The following is a 16,806-nucleotide window of genomic DNA, read 5'->3' as shown; positions in this document are numbered from 1 at the left end:
GCGGGAAAAGATCCCCCAAACGAGCCCTTTTAATGAATTAGGGCTAAAGCCTTATTGAATTTTTTTGCCATGGGAGCTCGCAATTTAATGAAAGGGGTCTTACCTTTTAATAAACGACCCAAAAGTTTATCGATCTCATCGTCAAGATTTAAAAATCTTCCAAATAAATGGGCCCAGTGACAAAAAGGGAAAAACCCCATTTTAAAACGCGGAGGAGCTGGATTTCTGGGGAGTCATCATTCGTCATTTAGACAATTGGGATAGTCCAAAAAAACGACGGGTTCGTCGTTTAAAGAGTGTAGTGGTAAGAGTCGATAATAAGAAACAAAGAGTTTTTCCGGATTGGAGGGTCCGAGTGGGAGGAGCAGTTTAAAAAGAGCAAAAAAGAAAAAGGGAAAAAGCCCCCCCCAAAGAAAACCCCCCCCAAGAAAAAACCCCTCCCAAGAAAAAAAACCCAAAACAGCGGCGGCAAAAAGGCAAAAACCACCACCCCTCAAACTCTAGCTCAAGTAAAGCCATGCCCGAAATTTAAAAAACAAAACCCAATCAGTTTTTTAAAAAGGAACAAAGAAAAAAAGACCATAGGAAAATTCTCAAGAAACAAGCAGAACTGAGAATGGATCGTGTTTGGGACCCATGGGGAGTCAAAGACCCAGCGATTTAAAAGGTGTTTCCTCGGTGAATGTGGGTTTTCCCTCCCCTGGAATTAAATTTCCCTTCATTCCCCTAAAATAACACGTTTTAAAACCCTTGACGGCCTCCACCCCTAAACTTCCTAAAGGCCTGAGATATAAATGCCGATATTGTTGGGAAAAAATTTTTGTTTTAGGGGGAAAAATAGAGATAAACACGAGAGCGACAAACACGGAAGGGGATGCCCCTCCTTAAAGACATATAAAAGGGAGTGGAATAAAGACTTCTCTTAAATTTTTTTCAAAGATGGCCAAGAAGAAAAAGGGATGTTCTAGCGATTAAAAGCCATGCCCCTCTTTTTAAAAGTGTTATGGGGCCCCCATTTTTCCTTTTTCCCCTTTTAAAAACCGGAAAAAAAAATTTTCTATTTTTAAAATTTTAAACGTCTAAAACCTTTTAAAAGGGGGTTTCCTCCATTCGCCAAAAAAAACCCTTTAAAATTAAGGGATTTCAAAAACCTCCAAAAGAATTATAAAAAAAGGGGGAAATCTTTTCTTTTTAAATCACAGGCAACCCCGTCCGAATCTTTTAATTTAAAGCATTAAAAAAGAAAAAATTTCCGAAAGGGTTTATCGAATTTTAAATGAACTAAGAAAATAAACCTCCGGAAAAACCCGATTTTAAGAAAGACCACAGATTAAAACGGTTTTTCCCCGGAAGTGGTTAAGTAAATTCATTCGTATAAAATTTAAACAAGGAAAAAAAACCCCTGCACCAGCCCAGGAAACCACAAACCGAGCCCCGGGGAAACAAGAGTTTTCCCACAGACACAGCAAACCAAGAAAAATCATTAAATTTATTCAAATGAAAAGCCAGTAATTTTAAAGAAAAAAAGCTTAATAAAAGGGAAATCAGAAAGGGTAAAAATCCTTCAAGTGGATTAAGTTGGGATAATTCCCTTTAAAGTAACCGTAAGAAAAAAATTTTCCAAAAAACCCCGTATCCATTTTAAAAGAAAACCCTTTAAACCATCAGCCCAAAATTTTTAGTAACCTAAGGTTTGGTACAAAGGAAAAAGACGTTTAAAAATTTGCCCCTTTTTGAAAATTTGCCGAAAGGAACAGGGTTTAAAATTTCCCCTAAATATATCCTTTAACGGGAATTAAAACCCAAAAGAAAAAAAAACACAAATAAATTGGTTTCCTTCCTAAAAATGAAGAAGAAAAAAAGTGGGGAATTTTTAAAAAAATTTAAAAACCCCAAAGGATGAGCATCAACTTTTTTGGGGCAAAACTGGAAACCGGGGCCCAAATCAAGTTAAAAAATCCTACCCTTTAAACCAAATTACAAAATTTGGCCGGAAAGAGTAAAATGAAAAAGGAATTAGTTTACCAGTTCCAGAAAAAACAAACGGTAAATTTTATTTTGGAGCTATCAAATAGGGTGGTCCTTAAAAAAAAAAAAAAGGGGAAAGAATTTTCAAGGCATCCCGTCCCTTCATCGACAACAAAGATTAAAGAAAACGGGCTTTTAACCTTTCATTTTCTTAAAATCCCCAAAACCGGGATGGGAACTTTAAAAAAACCCACGCTGTTTTTACCAAAAACCCAAACCCCTTTAAAGGCTTCCGAATTTTAAAACACACCTTAAAACGAGTATCCAGGTTTTCAATAACCCTAAGTAAAAGTTAAAACTTTATAGGGCACATATCCCTAACCAAAACCCCCAATTTAAAAAAAAAGGGAATAAGAATAAAAAAAATTAAAAATTTTCCCCAAAAAGAAAAAAGGGGAGAATTTAAAATTATTAATCCAAAAGGTTGGAGAACGATTAGTCGAAAAGTTGAGCATAGATTTTTAAAAAAAAAGAAAACAAGAACCTATATTTTTAAACCAATTCACAAATCCGGAGCCCACCATACATTAAAAATTAATTGCCGGTTCAAGTTTAAAAAAAATGCCTATATTTTTAATTGGGCCAACGATCTTAAACTGGGGAAAACAGAAAGGGAAAGAAATGAAAAGAAAATTGTTTTTAAAAGATTAGTCCCGCAATGGAAAGAAAAATTTTAAATCAAAATTTTTAAAGGCATACCATTATTTTTCCAACAAAGGAAAAAGAATATTTTAACTTTCAACAAACCTGGGGGTTTTCACTCGGAATAAACCCGGGTTTAAGGTTTTATTTAGTACTCCAAATAAAACCCCCTACCGGGACCCATTTCAAAACCCCAATTTTAAAAAGTCGGGAAAATTTTTAAAAACATCCCTAAAAAAACCCCAATTTAAAAAGAATCCCAAAAAAACCACCCCAAAAAAATTTAAATGCCACGGAAATATTTTTTTTAAAAAATTTCCCGGGGTACCTAGTTAATGATAAATTAACAAAATTGGGGCTTTCAAATTCGTTTTAAAAAAACTTAAGTGAGGAAATTTTGGTTTAAAACGACGGGGGGAAAAATTTTTAAAAGTAAGGCAGTAAAATTCCCCATTTATTCATGGCATTTCTAAACCGGTCCAAAAAGGAAATTTTGTGGAGAGAATTTTCCTCGAAAAAAATTGTGTATTTTGCCCAATTATTCTTTTTATTTCCCTCATCATCACCAGTGTGGTCATGTTAGCTTTCACGTTTCCTAATCGAGAATATTGGAGGGTCTGTGTGGTTCTTCGGTGGGTTACATCATGCCTAGTCCTACCATGATCCATCAAACCCCTACGTAAGAAGACGAAATTCCCCCAAGTTAGTTGCCCCTATAAAAAAGGAGACACCCAAACCCAAAGGGGGGTCTTTCCCGATCTGAGTGAGGGACAGAGCACACAAAAGGAATTTTTAAGCCCCAGAGTATCGTTGGAAAATAGAAGAACCTAAAAAGGGAAACTATTTAAAAAAGGGGAGAATGGATGAAAAACAAAGAGAAATGTATTCAAGATTTCTTTGATAAAAATCCGGGGAAAAAAACAGGTACCAGAAAATCTACCTGTTTAAAGAAATTACCGGACCCCCAAAGGGAAGAAAAACAAAAGGTCTTATTAGGACCCAGACCCCCAATATGGGAATTCAAAGGGAAAAATAAAATTAGGGTTTTGGGCCTCACCAAAAGAAGGGACCCGAAAATTTTGGTTTAAAGGGAAATGGATGGAAAAACCCGGGGGGTTTGTTTAAAGACTATTTGAAAGAATTTACCCAAAAAGGATTAATCCTGGGAACCTTTTGTTGAAACAGACTTTTTTGTACATGAGGAGCCCCTTTTCCCATACAAAAAGAACTGAAAAAAAGTTTTGAATGTTTGTTATTATAAATTTTTTTTTTGTTTTGTTTTTTTTTGGGAAAAAAAAAAAAAAATTTTTTTTTTTTTTCCCCCTTTTTTTTAAAAAAATTTTTTTTAAAAAAATCCAAATTTAACCCCCTTTTTTAAAAATTTTAAAAAAAAAAAGCCAAAAATGGGAAAAATTTTTCCCCCTTTTTTTTTCCCTTTAAAAAAAAAAATTGGGGGGGGGGGTTCCCCGGGGTTTTCCCAAAAAGGGTTTAAAAAAAAACCCCCTTTTGTAAAAAATTTTTTGGGGTTTTTTTTTTTAAAAAAAGGGGAAAAAAAAAACCCCCCCAAATTTTGGGGGGGGTTTAATTTAAAAATTCCCCCTTTTTTAAAAAATTTTTTTTTTTGGGGGGGAAAAAAAGGGAAAAAAAAATTAATTTTTCCCCTTTTTTTTCCCCAAAATTTTTTTTTAAATTTTTAAAAAATTTTTTTTTTAAAAAATTTTAAAAAAAAAAAAAAAAAAAAAAAAAAAGGGAAAGGTTCCGGGGTTTAAAAAAAAAAAAAATTTAAAGGTTTTTAAAAAAAAAACCCCAAAAAACCCCCAAAAAAAAAATTTTTTTTAAAAAAAAAAAAATTTTTTTTCAATTTTTTTTAAAAATTTTTTTTTTTTTTTTCCCCAAAAAGGAACCCCCCAAAAAGGGCCCCTTTTTGGGGAAAAAACCCCCAAAAATTTTTTAAAAAAAATTTTTTTTTAAATATTACAGAATGGAAGGGGGGGAAACAAAGAATCTGGTTTCTTTAAGGGTTTCAGGAAAAATTTGGAAAAAATTTGGTGGGGAAAAAAAAAAAATTCCCCTATCCCAAGATTAAGGAAAATAACCAAATTGTAGTTAAAGGGTTACTTTACTCAATGCCACCCACCCATTAAGAATTCAGTCCCAAATGGAATGCAAATATTATTTCAAGTGGAAAAAAAATATTTCACTATTTTTTTTACAGTACTGTTTGTCATCCCCTTTCCCAAGAAAAGGGAAAAAAATTGGATCATTTGATTCTGACTCGATGTATTGAGGAGTCATCTAAAGAAAAGAAGAAATTAGTGTAAATTTTTATTGTTTTGCCACCATTATTCAAAAAAGAAGTTGTTATAAATACAAGGTCTTAAGGTCTAGAGTCTCAGTCTTAGGATTGAACATGGCGAGAGCAGTGGGTTTTACATGACTTACCCAGTGATGGGTCATGACCTCTTTTCTAGCAATACGACTGCTCAATTTAAAACCTTATTACCACAATCCCTATTTACGACGGAATGGGAAGTGGCTTTACGAAATGATTATCCTTATTGAAAAATCAGAAAAGACTTATTGAATTGGTTCCATTTTGCTCCCAACAAAACCCCATGTTATGGAGTTTAAATGAAATGCCCAATGCCATACTCAATGTTGGGGATGGATCAACGTATGTTGAATAATAGCAAGAGAAATTGACGTCATTAGACCGGGCCTCAACCCAAGCCTTACGAAAATAAGTTAGACTGAAACATTGAAAAAAATATGGAAAACCTGGTGATGGAAATGAGAAATCTTGAAATTAGATAACGAAAACCTAACGAGTGATGTAAAAATATGAAAATGTACCCCTTTACGTTTCCCACACCCAGCTTTAAGCTGGCTTTGGAGGTCAAAGTCCAAAATACAGAAAAAACCAAATGGATCAACATAGTTACTGGGAACAGACGGATTTATAGAAATTAAATCCATGTAGTTATTGTGATTGATTCAACCCCAACGTAGGTCCAATGCCTTGAAACTCTTAAGAGTGGTGCCTTGTCATTTTGAGGACAAAACAAGAAATGGAACCCATTCGAGCGGAATATTTGAACCCTAAGTAAAAAACTTTCGATACCATTGAGATTCACATCATGACTCCTTAGGAACCCATGCCTTTTAAGTGGAAAATCAGTGTGAAACTTCATTTCAGAAAAGTTACTGAGATGAATGTACCGTTATTGTGTTCCATCTTATTGGGTGTGGTGGCTTGCTGGTCTGCTGTCTGTATTGTATTCACCTAAAGGGTATAAAAGGAAGTCCCGAGGAATAAAGGTCAGTTAACAAGCACATGAACCATGCAGTATCATCCGGATTACTGAGACAAAAGGACACGTTGGTTTCATAAAGGTTTATTACGTCAAAAAGGCGGAGCAGTAGGTTCTATCATTCTGGATTGGTGGGAGCCCTTCCCTTGGATAATCTTCGGGAACTCCTTTACAGGATTACTCAAATTGGGTGGGTTTTTAACTCACATGAAACCTCAAAAAGGAGGAAATTTTTTAAACTTCCTCTCGGCAGCAGTCCCTAACATACCCCTACCGGGCATAGGCTCAGGTTTGACTCTCAAAGAAGCGACCAAGTTAGCCATGGGGCCACAAAAAGGTCGAGGATTTGTCAAAGATTTCTCAAACATGGGAAAAACAAGCCATCATCCAGTGAAGATAGGCAGGGATGTGGTGGGAAAAAGAAAAAACATCCGAAATGCTCTTTTAACCCACGGACTCAATGCGGCCAAAAATACAGGCTATTTGCTTTCAATCGAGGATCTTTACCCTTTAGAAAAAAAGAAAAAAGGCAAACAGGAAGGAAGAAGAAGAAAAAAAAAAAAACAGACGGGAGGGAAGAATCCTTTAGCCCGAGGGGGTCCTAAGAGAAAAAGAAAAAAAAAGGAGGAATTCCTAAAAGAAAAGTTTTAGATGTGTTTGACTGGGGGAGAGAGTATAAATAGACCTCCGGGGAACCAAAATTCATTTGGGGAAAAATGTCCCAGAGCAAATGTTAAACCCGATTCCTGTGCTGTGGGATGAACAATTTAAATTGTTTCGGGCCCCCCACTAAATTGCTTTAGAAGATGAAATGGGAAGAATATTACCCTTTCCCGTATTAGTTTGAACCGCTCCCCTCGAATTTGAAATTAAAGGACGGAGATCATATCTGGATTTATTCAAACTTTTTTCAAATGGTTGTAAAATTTTCCAAAAGATGGAAGTTCTGCTGGGGCAAAATTAGTCCCGTGAATAATATTTACATTCCATGTTTACGGAAATCGATGTCAGTCTGAATGGAAAAATATACTCCGGACGGATCCTTTTCCTTACAAAGCTTTTCTGGAGAAATTATTGTCTTTCCACCCAGAACTTTTAAAAACAGAGAGGGGCCCGATTTGGGGAAAAAGAACCGGGAGGGCCAAAGGGGCAAGTGGGGGAGAGGCTCTTTGGTGGCCAAAAAAAACCTTTGTTAACCCCAAATGGTTGGGGCCCCTGACCATTAACAACCCATCCTCACAGGCCCCCCTAGATTCGAAGACATTTAAGTAATATGCTTTGAATGATACATGTACATGAACGACCTACATTGACAATTAAGAGTCTTTAGAATAGATAACTTTTAAAATTGGGATCTATGAATCTTGTCATTTATTCTTAATTTTTATATCAGATAAAGCATACAATTCTTCTGAATAAAAGTTTTTTTTATTTAATGGTGCAGTTTCCTAGCAAGAATGAGAATCAAACCCTTTAGGGTCGAATTACAAGAAATGAATTTTTAATTAAATCATTTTTCATTACCGTGATAAGTAAGCCATTAACAATGACTCTGTAAAATCTAAATTATTAAAACATGAATAGTAAACATTGGTTGACACTCAAATTCAATAAAATTTTCTGTAAAATCGATGAAACTTTGCACAATAATATGAAAATTTACATAAAATCTAATCTTTTTGTGACCTCTGTCTATCCCATTACTCAGAACCAATATTCGCTTTGTCGCAGGGATGACAATATTTTTTATTAATAAATTGTTGCATAATTTCAAAGTAAATCTCAACCCGGGCTCAAAAAAAGAGGTCAAAGTATATCTTGTATTTTTTGACTTCATACATGAAAGTGACAATTGAATTTTGTAGTGATAACGAACAGTATTCAGAGCTTAAAAGTCCATTTAACATTACAAAGGACAAGATAGGGTAATGGCTGTTGCCTTTATCCATGTAAAACCCAGAACACTGATAAAATTGTGATAGTTTGTAGTTAAGAAGTTAAAAAAATGATGCTTACTTTAAAACAACCACTAATTAAGATTCAAAGCTTACATGGAAGCCACTAGAGGATGCAGAAGTAGGACATTTTCCATAATTTCCTCAATTTTGGTGGAATTTCATCATATTTGGGATACTTTTCTGTTCAGAAAACAAAGAGCACAAGCCTGCCTATCTGAGATTTTTACACATAATCTGTATCTGGTACTAGTGTATAAAATATATAAATTTGGTAGATAGGCAAGCTTGTACTCTATGTTTTACAGAACAAAATGTGCGGTAAAATCGATGAGAATTTGCATAAAAATAAGAAAATTCAAAAATTGACCAATTTCCTGACCTCTCTATGACCTCTTTATATTCTAATCTTCGAACCAATTCTCATTTTGTGGCAGGGGTGACAGCAGCTTTTAATGGAAAAACTGTTGGATCATTCTGAAAGACACCCAAATCGGGCCAACAGGAGCCTTACCTATCTTGTCTTTAGGAGAGGAGCAAATACATACGGACCTACACAAAAGCAGAGGTTTAATAATAACCTATAAGGTTTGAGACAACTATTATAATTAGAAAAATAAACATCATCAATTATTTACAATGTGCTTAAGACAGAGTGCATTGACCACTAACTTAAGAAGGATATGGAAGTGCAATTTATTAGCAAAATATGAGACAAATGGTAAAGCAATTGTAATAGATTGTATTTGTACAACTTTTGTTATTGTAGACAATAATGGATTAGAACAATGTATCAAACAAGAACGGAATTTTGTCCATTGATAACCCCTAGCCCCTAACCCTAACCCCCTAGCCCCTAACCCTAACCCCCTAACCCTAATCTTAGGGGCCTAGGTGGGTCAGTACACAGTCCCTAAATACGGGGCGCTTACCTGTACAGCTTTTTTGACTATACGCTGCTACTACGATTCACAACGCTGGTACTACGATTTTGGCAACGATTCAAGAATGTGATTATGACGTCACGTTTTCATATTATGACGTCACGTTTTCATTCACAGTCAAAGCCTAGCCGGTTCAAACTGGATTTTCCGAAAAACAATAACCAAGACAGACAATAACAATGCAATTTTATTCAGAATCAATACATACATACACATAAATTTACTTTTTCTTCTTCTTCTGGGCCTTATCGGTCCTCAAGGACAGTTTCCTCTTGTTGAGCTTGGTCACTGGCCTCCTGAGTGTCCCACAAAACAGAAGGATCTGTGCTATCGATGTCGAGAAATAGGACATGGTGTCAAACAATGTCCACAAAAGAGAAGACAAGTCTCTGCCTTTTCGATCTTGGGAAGTTTCCTCTTGTTGAGCTTGTTCACTATCCTCCTGAGTGTTCCAGAAAACAGCAGGATCTGTGCTATCGATTTCGAGAAATAGGACACTGTGTCAAAGAATATCCACAAAAATAGAAGATAAGGAGGTTAATGCCATCAACACCCTCAAAAAATAGGAGAAGAGATCATCCCAGTAATCCATTTGAAGAGTCAACCAAACAGAAGGGCGCACACTCTGACATATTTTTCAAGTCTGTCGAGTTCCAAGTGCTCACGCAGAGTGATCCTCAATGTCCAGCGCTGGTTTATATACGGTTTGGTTTGTTAAGGGTCGTGTGCAAAAATAGGTTAAACTTACGTTTTGATCGTACTGTGTACGTCTCTGTACACTCTCTAGTCAGCCACCTTACCTATGCATTGTGACGTCATCCACTGTATAAATACGGGTTCTCCGACTTTGGGTTCATTTTACAGTCAGAGCCATCAGCTGTTGGACATGGATTCTACTAGAGAAAAACAGTTACAGGCTCAAAGATTATTGAAACGAAAAAGAAGGGAGAGAGAATTAGATTCAATTCTTTATGAGAAAAGAGAGCAAGAAATAAAGCTCCGGAAAAAAATGCCGAAATATTAAAGAGAAGAGGTCTACTAGAACAACAACAACAACAAAGACAACAACAGCATCAACAAAGGACTAGGGCGCATGAGAGACCAAAATCACCTATTCATTTACCACCGAAACCCAAGCCTATTTCTGAGTATTATCAGATGAGTCTGAATAGAGAAATGCACTCATCAAAATTTAAAGCTCAGGAAAATAAATATATTGACAATTTCAAAGAATTTCCAGAAGAGGAAAACACAGGATTCGTTCGTCGATTATTCAGAGACATGTTACAAACGGTCAAATCGGAAATGCAGTGTAATCCTAACGATTACCTCCGCCTGAACCTACGTCACAATTCTTTGGATTCAGAGATTTGGTACGAGTTTACGCAATGTTAACATTTGAACGAGGACCTCATTTTAGATAAGATAGAAACCGTGCAGAAACCGTGCAACAATCCAAAAAGGAGTTCAAACTGGGCAACGGCTCCCTGGAATTCGATATGTTTCACGTCAAGTATCCACAAGGCAGTGGTGGAAACAGAACCAAACATTTACAAGTGAATAAGGAGACTTTCAAGAACAATAAACAATCCATCGTTCGGATCGTCAATCCCTGGGATTAATTTTGTTTTGCTAGAGCCATCGCGGTCACCCGGTTACACAGTCAGAAACCCGAACATCCAGACCCCGAATGGGAAAAACGATGGAAACGCATGAGATTAGGAGATTTTAAGTCCTTGGACCAGAAACAAGAAGCAATAGCCCTCATGAAACAAGCCAGGTCTGATATCAATCAACCTTGTAGACCCAAAGAATGGGAAAAATTACAACAGGTATTAGCTCCTCGCTATCAACTGAAAATATTTCAGTTCAAATCCACTTCGACTAAACTCTGTTTAGAGCCTATTTACAAAGGCTGGGGAGATCGAACTTATTTGAACATTTTGTTAGACGAAGAGCATTGCGATGCCATCCTATCCATGCCGGGAGTAACGGGGAACCAATATTACTGTGATCATTGCGATGTGGGGTACAGTCATGTCACAGACCATCGGACCAAGTGCCCTCATCGATGTCCTTTTTGTTTAGGACACCCTAAATGTCCCAAAGACGGGACCCACATTAAATGTCAGCAATGCAAAGGAATTTTTAAGAACAGGACCTGCTACGAAAATCATTTAAGACCCCATAGTAAGAAGACCACCACCAGTGTCTGCAGTTTAATGGGACTATGCGAGAAGTGTCTGTCTTGGATACCTAAGAAATTATTTCCTCATCACAAGTGCGGATGACAGAAACAATGTAAGATTTGTAAGTAAATCGTCGATGCCGATCATTGGTGCTACGTTCAACAGAAGCCCGAGAAGAAGAAGAAGGGGAAAGACACCTTACAGTTTTACATTTATTTCGATTTCGAATGCACTCAGGAAACCGGCATCCACATCCCTAATCTGTGTGTGGCACACCGCGTCTGTCAGCATTGCAGTCACTTACCCATAGAGCAACCCTGTCCTCATTGTCAACACATGGGACCCCGTCAGCACCTATTTAAAGGACCAGAGACCTTAAAGAAGTTCATGGACTGGTTATTACAACCCACAACAGGTACTAAGAATTCCACATTAGTACACGACGAGGCCATCATCATCGCTCATAACTTCAAGGGATACGACGGACAATTCATTTTGAATCACCTGGTGCATTCCGCCCCCCTGAAACCTAACGTCATCATGAACGGCAATAAGATCTTGTACATGGAAATTTGCGGACTGAAATTCATCGACTCGTATAATTTCTTACCGTTTCCTTTGGCCAAGATGCCCTCCGCTTTCGGATTCGACGAATTGAAGAAAGGTTACTTTCCCCACTTTTTTAATACGAAACAAAACCAGAATAACGTGGGGCCTTATCCACCGGCAGCTTTCTACAAACCGGACGAAATGTCTATCAGTGGACGACAGGCCTTTTTCGAATGGTACGAACAACAGACCGGAAAAGTGTTTGATTTCCAGAAAGAGTTTGTAGAGTATTGTATCTCGGACGTCGACATTTTACGACGATGCTGTGCACAGTTTAGAACCACCCTCAAGAGTTTGGTTAAAGTGGACCCTTTCCAGGAATCCATCACGTTTGCCAGCGCTGCTAATTTAGCCTACCGTCGACAATTCATGCCTAAAGAGACCATTGCCATCATTCCGAACCTGGGGTATCAATCGGCACGACAATATTCGGCCAAAGCCTGTCGGTGGCTCATCTGGATGAGTCAACAGAGTGGATGTCACATACAACATGCCAGAAACGGAGGCGAAGTCCAGATCGGAAATTATACCGTCGACGGATACCAGGAAGCGACTCGTACCGTCTACGAATTTTACGGGTGCTATTGGCACGGATGCCCCACCTGCTATCCTAGTCTACAGACCGAAACTCATCCTCACCGGACCCAATTTACTTATCAACAATTACAAGAGAAAACCCTCAGAAGGACTGCGGATTTGGAGGACATGTGGTACACCGTCCGTAGTATCTGGGAGCACGATTTCGATCAGCAAGTGCAACGAGATGTGAGTTTACAGCATTTTGTACGAGACCTGGACATTCCCGATCCTTTGAACCCCCGAGACGCCCTGTACGGAGGCCGGACCAATGCCACCCGATTATATTGTGAGGAAGGGGACATGAGATACGTGGACGTCTGTTCCTTATACCCTTACGTTTTGAAACACAGACCTTTTCCTGTAGGGCATCCCGAGATCATCACAGACGAGTTCCAGGACGTGAGAAGTTATTTCGGCCTCATTCATTGTCGGGTCTTACCACCCGAGCCCTCTATCACCCCGTATTACCTTATCGGACGGGAGGCAAGTTATTATTTCCCTTATGTCGAACGTGTGCCGAACGACAGGATTCTACTTCTCAACATCGATGTCAACACACCAACCAGGGACGTAGTCTCACGGGCACTTGGGTGACGACCGAATTACATAAAGCCTTGGACATGGGATATACCTTAGAGCGAATACACGAAGTGTGGCATTTTAAAGAAAGCAGTCAAGAGTTATTTAAAGAGTACATCGATACCTTCCTCAAGATCAGACAGGAAGCATCCGGATTTCCCCCCGACTGTAAGACCCCAGAACAACAACAAGATTACATTCGACAAGTCTTAGACAAAACAGGCATCCTAATGGACTGGATCAGTATCGAGAAGAATCCAGTGAGAAGAACCATCGCTAAACTCTTTTTAAATTGCCTGTGGGGAAAATTTGCTCAACGCTTGTTATTACCCAAAACCAGATACTTGGACGAAGAAGAGGAATTACAGCAACTCTTACATTCGACTCTCGACATCAAGGGCATGCGACTCTTAGTCAATAAAGAGGATTCCAATGAGGACAAGATGCTGGTGAATTATCAAGACAAACAGGAATTCGTCGAAGAATGTCCCTTTGGAAATGTGGTCCTGGCTTGTTTTACCACCGCCCATGCCCGCTTACACCTCTACGAGACTTTACAATCTTTAGGAGATCGGGGCGTTTATTTCGATACGGACAGTATCATTTACCAACATCGGGAGGGAGCTTTTAATCCTACCTGGGGCAATAGTTTAGGAGAAAGGACCGACGAATTAGATGGGGATCACATCACCAAATTCATGTCGGCAGGTCCTAAAAATTATGGTTACCGGACCTCCAAAGGAACCGAGACCCTTAAAGTCAAAGGAATCACTCTCAACCATCGAACCTCTCAGATCGTGTCCCTAGAGACTTTAGATCAAATGATCCAGGGAGAAATAGAGGAAGTCACAGTACCTTATCCCAACAAAATCCAGACGACCCGTGATCATGACGTCGTGAGCAAACCTTTAGAGAAAAAGTATAGAATTGTGTACGATAAGAGACAATTGTTACCCTCTTATAACATTTTACCTTATGGTTATTGATATGTTGATATGTTGACTTTGAATTAAAAAATTGAATGTTTTGTGTGTTGTTTTTCTTCTTCGTATTCTCTATAAAAAAGGGGGCAATACAAATCATGGGTTTCTGTGTTAACTATAAATAGGACCCTGAACCCAACTCTTCCTTCATTGATCAACATGTATTCCGAGGAGACACCCCTCCCCTCTTTTCAATTGAAACACGAGTTTACCATGGTGGTCGCTGGACCCTCGAAATCGGGCAAAACAGAATTCGTCAAGACATTGGTGAACAATTTAGACTGGATCACTCCCAGGCCCGAAAAAATCGTGTGATGTTATCGGGAATGGCAACCCGCTTACACTTCTTTAAAAGATAAAGTGTCTTTCATCCGAAATATTCCAGAAGACGACGAGAAATTAGTAGCCAATTTGAGTGTGCCCCACTTACTCATTTTCGACGACATGATGGGAGGAAAGGCCATCGAATCTATTGTGGATTGGTTTACCCGCAAAGCGCATCATCGGAATACCAGTGTGATTTACATCACTCAGAATTTATTTGATCGAGCCGCCTCTCATCGCACCATTAGTTTGAATGCTCATTATTTACTCTTATTCAAAAATCCCAGAGACAAAACTCAGATCAGTGTATTGAGTCGTCAGCTAGCCTTGCCTCATTTGATGTCTGCTTATCAAGAAGCCACCCAGGTACCTCACGGCTATCTCCTGAGTCCCCAGACCCCAGACGAATACCGATTGAGAAGTCGAATGTTTGAAATGTTGACTGTACACATGCCTCAAGAGTATAAATAAAAGTGTTTCACACTCTTCTGGGTCATTATTCATTTCACTCTCATCATGGCTCCATCGGCCAAGAGTAAACTAGTGAGAACCTTACGACGTTTACAGCGGGAACGAGATCCCGCAAAGCGAGCCCATTTAATCGAATTAGGGCGTAAAGCCTTATTGAATTGGTTTGCCCTGGGAGCTCGCAATTTAATGAAAGGGGTCTTACCTTCAATAAACAGACCCAAAAGTTTATTAATCATCATCGTCAAGATTTAAAGATCATTGCCGATCAATCGGCCAGTGATCAAGACAGAAAAACGGCTATTTTAAAACGCGGAGAAGCTGGATTTCTAGGCGAAGTCATCATTCGTCATTTATTTAAATGGAATAGTCTTAAAAAACGCCGGGTTCGACGTTTGAAGAGTGTGGTGGTGACAGTCGATAATAAGAAACAAAGAGTGTTTCCGGATTGGATGGTCCGAGTCGGAGGAGCAGCTCAAAAGAGCAGAAAAAAGAAGAGAAAAGCCCCTCCCAAGAAGAGAAAAGCTCCCCCCCCCAAGAAAAAAAGGGCTCCCAAGAAAACAGTGGCGAAAAGGCGAAAATCCACCACTCCTCAAACTCTAGCTCAACGTAAAGCCATGCCCGAAAGTCTAAAAAACGAAATCAATTAGTATTATAAGGAACAAAGACAAAAGACCATAGGAGAGTTGCTCAAGAAACAAGCAGAACTGAGAATGGATCGTGCTATGGGACCCATAGACAGTCAAAGAGCCAGCGATTTAGAAGTGTTTCCTCGAGTGAATGTGGACATTCCCTCCTCCTCCCCAGGAATTAAAGTTCCCATTCATTCCCCTAAAATAACACCTTTTCAACCCTTGACAACCTCGACGCCTCAATTCCTAAAGGCCTGAGATATAAATGCCGATATTGCGGAAAAATTTATGTCAGGGAGAAAGCTAGAGATAAAAACGAGAGCGACAAACACGGAGGGTATGCCCCTCCCTAAGAGAGACACTATAAAAGGGAGTGACATGGGAGACTTCTCTTCATTGTTTTCAAAGATGGCCAAGAAGAAAAAGGGATGTTGTACGCGATTAAGAGCGCATGCCCCTCTTTTAAGAGTGTTATCGGACCCTCACTATTCCCCGTCCTTAAAAACGGGGATTTTGAAACATTGTTCTGGAGATTGTATTCTGAAAATTTGTGAGATCATCTACAACCTATTAAAAGGAGTGTTACCTCTCAATTCGGCTCAGAAACGAAAAATAGCTCCAAAGAAACACATCTTAAGGAGACTGGTTCGACCCCAATCTGTCCTGAGACGAAGAGCTTTATTAGTCAAGCAGAAAGGTGGGTTTTTTTCCTTTTTTTAATCTCAGCAGCTGCCCCTTTACTTTTGAACCTCCTAAAATGAGTCGTAAAATGGTGTTAGTACCTGAAGTTCTGTTGAATGAACTCAAAGGAAAACTACCCAAACCTCCGGAATTTCAATCCACTCTGAGTATAGGTCAAGAACTGGACCAGATTACACGACGTGAAGATTTAACCCCAGAAGAAAAAGTGGCTTTATACGGTCAAGAACTTCATCGGTATAGGAATTATTTACAACAAGCGAGAGAGCCAGTGAAAAAAACCTCAGCTCCTGCACCCTTAGCCCCAGCAGTAGCCCCAGGCACCGCAGCAGCAGCAGCAGACCCCGAGATCGATCAACAAATCATTCAAAGCGTGAATAAACCCATGCAAAGAAAAGCTGAATTATTATTAAATCATTTAAAGAAAACCAAAGTATTGACTTGGGATAGAGACGGAGAAATCAGTTATCGAGGTCAAAAAGTACCCGATTCTAACATTGTGGATTTAATGGCCGATAGTATGAGATCCAAACCTCTCAAAAGTCAAACTGTTCCTAAAGGATTAGATGAATTTGCTCAAGCTTTAAAAGAGATCCGTACTCCCATGGTCTACTTGCAAAATCAAAACCTTATAAAAGCCATGCAGAAACCTCCAAAAATCAGTACTCCTAAAGGGGCCATCAGTGACGAGGACGAGGAAGAGAGCGGATTTCATGATGCTACATCTTTTTTGACCTCTATAAAAGAAAGAGGAACCGGCTTGAAAAAATCCAAGCCTTCCCCTATTTTAAGGTTAGAGGAGGCCCTCCAGAAGAAAAAGAATGTCAGACCAGATCTATTTCAAAAGGGATTACAACAAATCGA

At 38.7% G+C, this 16,806-nt stretch overlaps 3 protein-coding genes across 3 annotated transcripts; all 3 read left to right on the top strand.

The window, feature by feature from the left end:
* Positions 1 to 10,056: 10,056 nt before the first annotated feature.
* LOC134278530 (uncharacterized) lies at positions 10,057 to 11,171 on the top strand. The gene is made up of 2 exons (XM_062760839.1): positions 10,057 to 10,253; positions 10,544 to 11,171. Exons 1-2 carry the CDS (start codon positions 10,057 to 10,059, stop codon positions 11,169 to 11,171), a joined length of 825 nt encoding a protein of 274 aa, XP_062616823.1.
* A 234-nt stretch (positions 11,172 to 11,405) lies between these two features.
* On the top strand, positions 11,406 to 12,851 carry LOC134278528 (uncharacterized). The gene has a single exon (XM_062760838.1). The coding sequence runs from the start codon at positions 11,406 to 11,408 to the stop codon at positions 12,849 to 12,851; it is 1,446 nt and encodes a 481-aa protein (XP_062616822.1).
* A 26-nt stretch (positions 12,852 to 12,877) lies between these two features.
* On the top strand, positions 12,878 to 13,822 carry LOC134278527 (uncharacterized). The gene has a single exon (XM_062760837.1). It carries the CDS (start codon positions 12,878 to 12,880, stop codon positions 13,820 to 13,822), a length of 945 nt encoding a protein of 314 aa, XP_062616821.1.
* The last annotated feature ends 2,984 nt before the right edge of the window (positions 13,823 to 16,806 follow it).

The sequence above is a fragment of the Saccostrea cucullata genome, unplaced genomic scaffold, assembly GCF_032062105.1.
Source record: "Saccostrea cucullata isolate Sc308-1 unplaced genomic scaffold, CSIRO_AGI_Scuc_v1 ctg6518, whole genome shotgun sequence".
In the NCBI taxonomy this organism is placed as follows: domain Eukaryota; kingdom Metazoa; phylum Mollusca; class Bivalvia; order Ostreida; family Ostreidae; genus Saccostrea; species Saccostrea cuccullata.
The sequence above is the reverse complement of the archived record's forward strand: the minus strand, read 5'-3'. Positions and strand labels throughout refer to the sequence as shown.

Coding starts and splice junctions, on each gene's coding strand:
- LOC134278530 (XM_062760839.1), top strand. CDS start 10,057: ATGCACTCATCAAAATTTAAAGCTCAGGAAAATAAATATATTGACAAT. Junction 10,254..10,543: donor TCTTTGGATTCAGAGATTTG/GTACGAGTTTAC, acceptor CCGGTTACACAG/TCAGAAACCCGAACATCCAG.
- LOC134278528 (XM_062760838.1), top strand. CDS start 11,406: ATGGGACCCCGTCAGCACCTATTTAAAGGACCAGAGACCTTAAAGAAG.
- LOC134278527 (XM_062760837.1), top strand. CDS start 12,878: ATGGGATATACCTTAGAGCGAATACACGAAGTGTGGCATTTTAAAGAA.